The 10,928-nt window shown below is 49.5% G+C and overlaps 1 protein-coding gene across 2 annotated transcripts; it reads left to right on the plus strand.

The window, feature by feature from the left end:
• Positions 1-405: 405 nt before the first annotated feature.
• On the plus strand, positions 406-1,500 carry LOC147737886 (uncharacterized). 2 transcript variants are annotated; one of them, XM_086948159.1, is made up of 2 exons: positions 421-1,343; positions 1,428-1,500. In XM_086948159.1, exons 1-2 carry the CDS (start codon positions 421-423, stop codon positions 1,498-1,500), a joined length of 996 nt encoding a protein of 331 aa, XP_086804285.1. The 2 variants fall into 2 exon arrangements, with proteins under 2 accessions (XP_086804286.1, XP_086804285.1); XM_086948160.1 differs by having other exon boundaries at positions 406-1,500.
• The last annotated feature ends 9,428 nt before the right edge of the window (positions 1,501-10,928 follow it).

Consider the following 10,928-nt stretch of genomic DNA (forward strand, 5'->3'; position numbering starts at 1 on the left):
TTCATGGCAATACAATATGTGAATATGTACCTAGCTTTGAAATACTGAACACCTACCAAAGACCTGATCAGTGCTTCATTAACTCATAAATAAATAAGTATGAGAAAAGGGTTAGAGAATCCACATGGATGTAATGAAGAAGCAATAATCCCATGAGAGGCTTCCCCATAAGTACCAGGGGCTGCTGATATTAAGGTTGTAGGGTGAATTAGTTTGCCTACAGAGGTTATAAACTGTGAACTCCACAGAGAAGTGATCTTTGACCAAACAAATGTTCAAGTGTTAAGTTCAACAAGTGCAGCACATTGAGTGGGTGATGCTAAACACATGCTGAATAAGATTTAGTATTGTCTTATTGTGTGTCTGCTAGAAAAATCCCAACTTGGAGATATTAACTTCAGAAATAAATCTTATCTCATAATGGAATCTATACAATACAAAACCGAACTTGGAGATATTAGCACCAAAAATAAGTCTCATGCATGCTCTGAATGTGAGAAGAGCTTTAGTTGTCAATCCAGACTCCGTCAGCATGAGAAAATTCACACTGGGGAAAAACTTCATCAGTGCTCTGAATGCCTGAAACGCTTCACTCACAAACACCAGCTGACTCAACATGTGAGAACTCACACTGGGGAAAAACCTCATAAGTGCTCTGAATGCCACAAAGGTTTCAGTTTTAAATTCTGCCTTATTCGACATGAGAGAATACATACTGGAGAAAAACCTTTTCATTGCTCTGAATGTCTGAAAAGCTTCAATTGTAAAACTCTTCTCCGTCAACATGAGAACACTCACACTGGACAGAAACCGTATCAGTGCTCTGAATGCCTAAATAGTTACCAATGTAAATCAGATCTCACTCGACATGAGAGAACGCATACTGGGCAAAAACCTCATAAGTGCTCTGAATGCCAGAAAACCTTCAGTCGGAAAACCATTCTCACCCGGCATGAGTTAACCCATTCTGGGCAGAAATGCCATCAGTGCTCTGAATGCCCAAAAAACTTTAGTCGTAAATACCTTCTCACTCAACATGAGAGAACACACACCGGAGAAAAACCATATCACTGCTCTGAATGCCAGAAAAGATATTGTCTGAAAAGTGGTCTTAAATTCCATGAGAGAACTCACACTGGGGAGAAACCATATAAGTGCTCTGAATGTCACAAAAACTTTAGAGATAGAACAAGTCTCACTCACCATGAACAAACCCACACTGGGCAAAAACCTTATCAGTGCTCTGAATGCCTAAAAAAGTTCAGTTATAAAACCAGTCTTATTATACATCAGAGAACTCACACTGGGGAAAAACCTTATCAGTACCTTGAATGCCAGAAAAGCTTCAGTTATAAACTCAGTCTAACTTTACATGAGAGACCTAACTCTGGGGAAAAACCTCATCAGTGCTCTGTATGCGAGAAAACCTTTAGTCTGAAAAGTCATCTTACTGTTCATGAGAGAACACACAATGGGGGAAGAACCTTTTCGGTGCTCTGAATTCCAGAGAAGCTTTAGTTATAAAATAATTCTCAATCCACATATAAAAGCCCATGCTAGCTAAAATAATGTATGAGTGTTAGGAAGGCATGTAAAGATTCAGTTGGATGGTCAAAGTTATAAAGGAAAAGTGTTTATTAGTGTTTTGAATGCCAGAAAAGCTTTATTCAGAAAATTCATTTCAATGAACATGAAAGAATGCATCCTGTGCCAAATCCTTATCACTGTTCTGAATGTCAGGAACACTTGAGTTGTAAAATGGACGCCCATCGACATGAGGGAACCCCCACTGAGTGAAAAACCTTAAACATATACCCTTTGCAAGAAGCACTTGTCACACCCATTGCAGTGATTTTAAACCATCTATACTAAGAGCAAAACTAGTTTACTTCCTATCTCAAAAGGCTGATGCTGATAATTCCTCAAATAGGTCCTTGGTTCTACCAAGCACAGTTCGCAGCCCCTCTTCTAAGATTCATGGGTTACCTTCGCAACAGCTTTTAGAATGACTTGATGTTTTCCTTTTTTCTTTTAATCATATCTTTATTGCACATTTTATAGCTTATGTTTTAACGCACCCCTCCAAGTGGACAGTCCATTCTTAAGATTAATTCATGTCACGTCTTATACACAGATCAAACGTATACATATATTGCTATCTTTCCCACGTAGAAGACACCTGCGGAAAAATGTATCCAATTGACCCCCATTCTCACATCTTATAGTGAATGTAAAGGTGCTCTACTATCCCTCTTCTAGTATAGCCACCCACCCGACAGAGGTGCCCACACCCTTGACCCTTTTCTCCTTGCCGCCTCTCCTTTTTAGGTCGAGCCTTCGCAGCGCGCATGCGCTGCAAAGGAAAATGACCTTTTCCGAGCGCTTAGGCTTTTCAGCCAAGCACGTGCACTCGTTCTATTTCCTTCAATGGCAACGCGTACACGTCAGGAGATTCACTCGCGGGAGCACGCGGCCCATCTGGTCGCAATTTTTGATCCCGTGACTGAATCCCTCCTCCCTGCTGCCGCATGAGCGCTTTTTTTCTTGTGTTTTTTAGGAGCGTGGCCGCTCACTTCTAAAATGTTGGCTTCTTGTTACATTAGTTCTGTCTTGGAAAATGGCGAGTGAACTCCACTGTGCACGCTGAGCGGAGCTCCCTGATCTCGAGACACCATTCACCAGCAGCCACCTGCCAAGCAAAGCAGCTTTCTGGACATTGCTGCATTTTTTTCTCAGACGGACCGGTGATATAGTGCACACCGCTAAAAAACAGACGGCGCGCCTAGCCTCGGCGGCGGCTGTAGTCGTGCACCAGAGCCCCTCCCGCCTTGGCTGCCACTTAAACTGGTAGTAATAAAAAACCTCCCAGGACATCAATAGAGTTACTGTGTTGAATATTCACAGCGCCCAGGCAGGAGGCTTGCAGCAGGCGCATCGGCGGCTCCGTCACCCGTGACATCACCGTTGGAGCTCAGACCGCTCTCCGAGCACCCGTCTCCAGGCTGTCCGCTCTCTCCGCGGCTCATCCGCGTCCACAGACCCCGGCACAGGAAGCTGTCTGCCTGCAAGGGGAGACGCTGGGAACGGGGAGAAGCCCGAAGCCACGGAGCTTGGACAGTAGGTGCGCTGCACCATGGATTTCATCTCTGCGTTTTACTTGTTGTCTTTTTTCCTGGCTCTGGCTCTCGGCGCTAGGTAAGTGAGGTTTAGGATTTTGTTCCAAGACCCTGCTTGGCGACCCCTTTCTGGGTGCATAACTGCTCGTTTTCCATTGTTACTGTGCGCAGGAAAGGATACTGTTTTCTTTCGCGGGGTCAAGTTCCGTGTGTGGGACTGGTGTGCAGCTGATGGGTACCGAGATCCCACCTGCACGGACACGCTGGTGTGTCAGTCAGCTCCATCCCTTGCAGGTGTAGTTCTTCCGTGACCTTTTAAATAGTTATGTGGCTGTAATTTGGCAAACATCACAAAAACAAGTGAATGCAGCGACCCGTCACAGGCTCTAATTAATCCTGTGACTTTGGAAACAGCTTGGGAAGCCGGCGTTCCCTCTGCTTGCCAGGCACAGCTTTCCTAGAATGCAACTCTCTTTGGAAGGACTATTGCAGCACGCTGCTAGCATCAAAGAAGTATTTTCTAAGCGTGTGACGTCTTTTGGAAATATATATTAATACATTGTAGAAGTAATATTTGTTGCAGTTTCCTTAAATTAACTCTGGTTTGCTAGCAAGTATCCCTGACATATAGTTATAAAATCATATCCAACCTGCAAATAGTGCGTTGCTCGCATGTTTTTTATCAGGGTGCCAGATTTGCGGGGCTTATGGCGAACAGTGTGTGCATATGCTGAAGTGACAGATTGGGGCACTCTGGGTATGAGAAAAGTCAATTGTGGTTGTTAGAATTGGGGGTCTCTGGTTGGCGCAAGTATTCACTTGTGACAAGCGGGGACCCTCTCCTCTAAGTCAGGGCAAAGGACTTACTCTCAGAAATAACCCCTGCTCACCCTCTAGGCGGGGTGGCGCGAGCAGACAAGGCTAAACTCCTGAGCACATACGGTTAAGCATTTAGTGCAACACACACAATAAATCATCAACCCACCACACAGGGACGGACACAAGACTGTAGTTTTGTAAAAATATATTCCTTTATATATAAACTCCCAAGCAGGCTTGTAAATACAGTCTTAACGATTTCAGGATGATTCCAGTTACTCTTAAAATGCTACAGTTCTTAATATCCCAATGTTCAGTCTTTTGGAAGGGTTGAGTACCTCTAAAAACCCCTTCACTGTTCTTTAGGCACTGTCTTTAGGGGTAATGTACTGTACATTCAAGGTCTCGGTCCTCTGGAGCGCTCCTGTGCACTCCATACGATCACCGGACAAAGGCCCTACTGAATCTCACGGCTCCCGCGTGAGACGCGTACGTTGCAAGTGGACCAACCAGGGTGTACGAGTCGTACCAGACTCGTGCAACTCGTACTTCGGTGCGTTCTGAGCACAAGCACCGCACGGACACTGCAGTCAGGAGCGTGCGGTACGGTCAGGTGTACTTGGTGCAGATTCGTGTAGAGCGAGGCGGGGCGAGTCGTTGGTTGGCAGTGAGACTCACACCTGGTTATAGCGTACAGTACCTTTTAATCGTAGGGGTTTGGGGCGGACACAAGCAGGCGTAGAGGGGACGTCCCACGGCTCGTGGCTCTGGAGGGCTGTGTCGCGTTGCGGGCCGAGTCTTTCCTGCGGTGTGCTCTGGTTCTGAAAAGAGGGGGCGGGCCCCGGAAAGCAGTGTGAGGGGCGAACAAAGGCCTCCACGAGTACAGCTCGTACTCCTTCTCTCCACGCGCCGCTGCTGTTCACGAACGGTGGCGGCTGCGGATTTCAGGGCAGTTTTACCTCGGGGAAGACTGGCACAAGGCAAGGTCCATTCTTGCGGTGCAGACCACAGTTAGGCAGGCGGCAGTCACGGTGCTTGGGCCAGCGGGGCTGGTCTTTGAGGTGTAAGCTGGGGCTTGTCAGATAGCAGATGCTTTGCTCGACGGGACGGGGGTGCCCAGGGCCTTTCAGAGGGCACAGCGATTTCCTCACGGCGCGCTCAGCTTCTCCTTGGTAGAGCTGCGGGGAAGATGCAACACTCACAGAAGCTTTTTTTTTCAGGGGGGGTGGGGGTAGCGCCCACTGTTCCTGGGGTGCAGTTCAGGGGGCAAGTTCACCAGCAAGCCCTTGGAGATTGTTCAAATGCACAAGTTGAATTTATAAGTCTCTCAGTCTTTTCTTCCTCTCCCCTTCGTGCAGCAAGGCACCCACCACAGGCCATCTCTCAGGATTAGAGATAGTAGTATTCCATGCAGCTTTCCCAGGTCCTTCTCTTCAGGCAGAGTTTCTTCATGGCGTAAACAGGATCTGATTTCTTAGGAGCAGGGCTCCTACTTTTATATGCCATTTCTTTTGTTCTTGCAGGCCAGGGGGGCCTTTGCCTAATCCAGTCTGTCTCTGAGCACTTTGTTTTGCAGGCTCTGGTTTCTCCTTTCAGTGTGCAGGGCAGGGACATCAGACGCTCCGCAGGAGGTGGAGCCAGCATTGTGATGACAAGTACAGCCAGGAGCACTCTGTTGACAGTCTTCCCTCTTCCTGGGCAGTCTTCCCTCTTCCTGGGCAGAGTCATCAGTCGCTCCCCAGGGGGCAGAGCAAGCATTGTGGTGGCAGAGCACAGCCCTATTCAGAGTCAAGGGGCACTCCCTCCACCCATCCTGGTGTAATCCCTCTATTCACCACCTGTCATCCCTAGCCCTGTCACTCACAGAACCCAGACAGCAGATACACTTAAGGGCAGAGGCGGGCTGAAATGGTTAGGCAAGCAAATGCTAACTTTCTAAAAGTGGCATTTGCAAACACAGGATATTGAAATAAACTTTACTAAAATAAGTATTTTATTATTCTGAGTTCAGGCATACTAAACTTGACTTTCTACCATGTTCCCTGAGCCTGCTGATATTATAGAGTGTAATTATTCCAGCAGCCTATTCTGGCCTATGAGAACAGGTAGCCTTACAATAGTGAAAAACAAAATTGGCTGTAATTCACTATAAGGACATGCCACACACATCAGGGCTTGTCCTACTGTAGCGGGCCTGGCAGAAAAAGGCAATATACGGGTTTTTGTTATTGCTGGTTTTATTCGGGAATACAGGTAGTCCGTACAAGTCTTTCTTGTAGCTACAGTTCGTCTTGGGGAACGGCTTCCACTGATCCGAGGTCTTCGGATTCCGCCCTCAGCTCCTCTCCGTTGATGTCCGGGACTTCTCCGGCTTCCCGACGTGGAAGGCTCTGTGACGGCGTGGGACGCTCGTCGGGCGTGTAGGAAAAAGGAGAAACCGGATGCGTATCAGCCGTTGGGTAGTTATGTGGTAGGAATACAGGAAAGGAGTGAGGATGCACCAGTGCTAAGTCTACAAATACCCCGACGGAGTGAGGGGGGAGTGAATAAGTGCAGGAAGGTAATAACAGGGAAAAGGCGGGAGTGAGAGACCTGATCAGGTCACCGACCCTCCCTTCCGCCCCACCCAGCCCTCCAACCGCCCCGTACCTTGGTGAACCACACACCTCCAGGCGTGCGGCTGGGCGGCTTGTGATGCCGATGGCCTCCTGGCTCCCGCGCCGCCAGCGGACTTCCCTCCGTCTCCTCGTCTCGTCGATGGTAATCCGTACGTCTCCTCTGCTCCTACTCTCGCCAACTCCTCACTCTCCGCAATCTCCTCCGCACTCCTGACGCCTTCTCCTCCGGTGAACAAGCACACCTGGTCCGTGACGCTGTCGGCCTTTGACGTCGATCCTGGCTCCGCCCATGTCTCTGTATCCGCCCAGTTAAAGGGACCTGCTTCATCTTCTTCCTCCGGCGGGTATAGCTGTTCTGAGCCCGACCGCTCTGTGTGCTGAAAAGAGAAGAGGGGCAGGTGTTGAAGAAAATCCCCTGAAGGGGGTGTGGGTGCCGGATTCCGTTGGGGCAGCGGACCGTCCTTGCTACACACCTCCCCCCCCGGACACTTCTGATCGGGAAGTGGATGTCTGGACAGATAATCAGCCCCCGTATTCTCCGATCCCTTCCGGTGGTGGACGGTGACGGAATAGGGCTGTAAGGCTAGAAACCATCTCATGACCCGGGCGTTATTGGATTTAGATCGGGGCATCCACAGCAAAGGGGCATGGTCGGTGTAGAGGGTGAACGGGCGCCCCTCCAAGTAGTAGGCCAACTTTTCCACCGCCCACTTTATTGCCAAGCACTCCTTCTCTATGGTGGGGTACCTGAGTTCTCTAGGAAGAGCTTACGGCTGATGTACAAAATGGGGTGGTCGGCCCCGTCCTCTGACACTTGTGACAGTACCGCCCCGATCCCATAGTCCGAGGCGTCCGTGTGCAGGGAAAAGGGACGGTCGAAATCAGGAGAAGATAGAACAGGGGTGGAAATGATTAGACGTTTTAGTGTATGAAAAGCCTCCTGCATGTCTATGTTAGGTGTAGTCAGTACCAATGCCTTGACTTGCTGCTTCAAGGTGTCTGTGAGGGGGGCCGCTAGCTGGGCGAACCGGGGGATAAACCTGCGGTAATACCCTATCAGACCAAGGAAGGCCCTCATCTCCCTTTTAGTACTGGGGAAGGGTGTATCAGCTATAGCCCTAACTTTTTTAATTTGAGGTTCGATAAGCCCATGTAGGACGTATCCAAGATATTTTACCTTTTGATAAGCCAGGCGGGATTTCTTGGCGTTCACCTTCAGGCCTGCTTCTTCTAGGGAGAGGAATACCTGGTGCAGGTGTTTCAAATGGGTGCTCCAGTCAGGACTAAAAATCACAATATCATCCAGATATGCCGAGGTGAAACCAGTCATGTCTCCCAATACCGTGTTCATCAACCGCTAGAAGGTGGCAGGAGCCCCATGTAGTCCAAAAGGGAGGACTGTAAATTTGTAATGCCTGTCCGCTGTGGAAAAAGCATTTTTTTCCTGTCTTCCTCTCGGAGGGGCACCTGCCAGTAACCCTTGGTCAGGTCTAGGGTAGAAATGTATTTGGCCTCCCCTAGCTTCTCTAAGAGTTCATCAATGCGTGGTATGGGGTATGCATCGAACGCTGAAATCTCGTTCAGTGCTCGGAAATCTATTCAAAACCTCCTTGTGCCGTCGGGTTTGGGGATCATGATGATGGGACTGGACCAGCTGCTTTTGGAGGGTCTGATTACGCTCAATCTCAACATATCCTGGACTTCTTTTCTGATGTCCTGTCTCCGGGACTCCGGGATCCGATAGGGCCTTATTTTGATGATCTTCCCGGGCGGTGTTTCAATATGGTGTTCTGCCAATGCGGTTTTTCCTGGCAGGTCTGAAAACAGGGAGGCATGCTTCTGGAGGATTTTGTGTAGGCTGAGGGTTTCCTCTTCCCTCAAGTCGTCATTAATGACCAGTTGTGGGGCGGTAGACTGATGAGTCGTTTCAGGTATTCTTGATGCCAAGTGTACCCCTTTTGGCGCTGCCCCGATCCACTTTTTAAGCATATTGATATGATATATCTGAATCTTACGGGGACTCACCCTCAGTTTATAGCTGGTATTTCCTACGGTGGATATGACCTGGTAGGGCCCCACCCATTCTGCTTTGAATTTTCGAGTGGACGAGGGGAGCAGGACCAAGGCCCAGTCATTTATCTCCAGCTTCCTCCACTTCTTACCCTTAACATATACATTCTTTTGTCGGGTCTGGCTCTTTTCCAGGTTTGTAAAGGCGAGGTCTCTAACCTTGCCCAGCTTTGCTTTTAGGCTTTGGACGTACTCCAGTGTTCTCATTGTTTCATCCGGCAGTTCCTGCTCCCAGGCTTCCCGAGTCATCTCCAAGAGGGAGCGAGGCTGTCTCCCGTATAATAGTTCAAAGGAGGAAAATACAAGACTGCTTTGGGTCTGGCTTCGGATTACATATAGAGTCATGGGTAGTAACTGATCTCACTCGGCGCCGCTCACTTCCAACATCTTTCTTAGGGTGGTTTTTAACATCCTGTTGTACCGTTCGACAAGACCGTCCATTTGAGGGTGGTACACCAACGTTCTTATTTGTTGTATGTTTAGGGATTGGCACACCTCCTTCATCATCCTTGAGACGAATGGGGTCCCTTGATCCGACAGGATTTCCTTGGGGAACCCAACGCGTGAGAACAGCTCTAGCATTCTGTCTGCTATCTGTTTGGAGGTTGTGGTAGTCAGGGGAAAAGCCTCGGGGAATCGAGTCGCATAGTCTGCTACGACCAGTACATGTTGATAGCCCTTTCGTGTTTTAGGCAAGGGCCCGATGAGGTCCATCCCTACTCTCTCGAAGGGAGTCACTATTATGGGAAGGGGTTGTAGGGGTACCGCAGGAGGTTTCGCCATGTTTTTCTTTTGACAAATCTCGCACTCATGGCAGTAGGTCATCGTGTCTTTGTAAATCCCGGGCCAGTAGAAATGACGTAGTATGTTTTGGGTCGTCTTTTCGGCTCCTGTGTGGCCAGCCACCAGGTGTGCGTGCGAAAAGAAAAGCACCTGTTCTCTGAAAGGCATTGGCACTATAAGCTGTTTGGGTCAGTACTTTGTCCCTGTCCTCAGTCTGCTGGGGAGGGTTCTGGTCTCCAGGGTCGGGCCGGGGAGGTTTTATGTTCCGGGAAGGCTTTTTCTCTATCCTCTGGCTCGGGCGGGAAGTCTTATCTATATCCCAAGGGGGGGCTTTGGGTTGTGCCCTTGAGAACGTGGCTGCCATTTCAATGGCTTGTTTGGTAGTCAGGTTATGGTGTTGTCTTACCCATCGTTGAGTGGTATAGGGCAAGGCCTCGAGGTATTGCTCGAGATAGATGCGATCCATGAACTCTTCCTTGGTGCTCACACTAGGGGTGAGCCACTTGTCCGCAGCCATCTTCAACCTGACGAACAATGTCTTTGGGTTCTCCCCGGGAGCCCCTCTTTCCTTCCGGAACTTCAGTCTGTAGGTCTCCGCATCGAGGCCCAAATGGTCCAGAATGATTCTTTTGACCTCAGCATAAGGGGAATCTCCGGTGGGGTTGGCCACTTGATAGGCTGCTTGGGCCTCTCCAACCTGCAGTGGGGCCAGAAAGAAAGGCCATTTGGTTAGGGGCCATCCGCACGCCCTTGCGGCCCTCTCGAAATTCAAGATAAAGGAATCAGGGTCCTCCCCTGGTTGGCACTTCTGGAGGGAGACCCCTGCCATCCCATGGGGAACCCCTCTCTCCTCACCGCTTCCTCGGGTTAAGGTTTCGGGCCAACATCTGGGCGAGGGGTCCCCAGCTCTGGAGGTCATTGCTTCCTTCATGATCTCTCTGTCAGCCTGGGCGGACTGGATTTGTTGTTCCATGAGCCACTCCAGTCGCTCCTGTCCCTTGATCAGTTGATTTACTATTTCTTCCATCTTTGCTATACAGACGGTAGGCTTGCCCGCATTCTCCACCACTGTAGCGGGCGTGGCAGAAAAAGGCAATATACGGGTTTTTGTTATTGCTGGTTTTATTCGGGAATACAGGTAGTCTGTACAAGTCTTTCTTGTAGCTACAGTTCGTCTTGGGGAACGGATTCTGATCCGAGGTCTTCGGATTCCGCCCTCAGCTCCTCTCCGTTGATGTCCGGGACTTCTCCGGCTTCCCGACGTGGAAGGCTCCGCGATGGCGTGGAACGTCCGTCGGGCATGTAGGGAAAAGGAGAAACAGGATCCGTATCAGCGTTGGGTACTTATGTGGTAGGAATACGGGAAAAGGAGTGAGGATGCACCAGTGCTAAGTCTACAAATACCCCGACGGAGTGAGGGGGGAGTGAATAAGTGCAGGAAGGTAATAACAGGGAAAAAGCGGGGAGTGAGAGACCCGATCAGGTCACCGACCCTCCCTTCCGCCCCACCCAGCCCTCCAAC

The sequence above is a fragment of the Lissotriton vulgaris genome, chromosome 1_1 (genome assembly GCF_964263255.1).
Source record: "Lissotriton vulgaris chromosome 1_1, aLisVul1.2, whole genome shotgun sequence".
Classification (NCBI taxonomy): Eukaryota; Metazoa; Chordata; class Amphibia; order Caudata; family Salamandridae; genus Lissotriton; species Lissotriton vulgaris.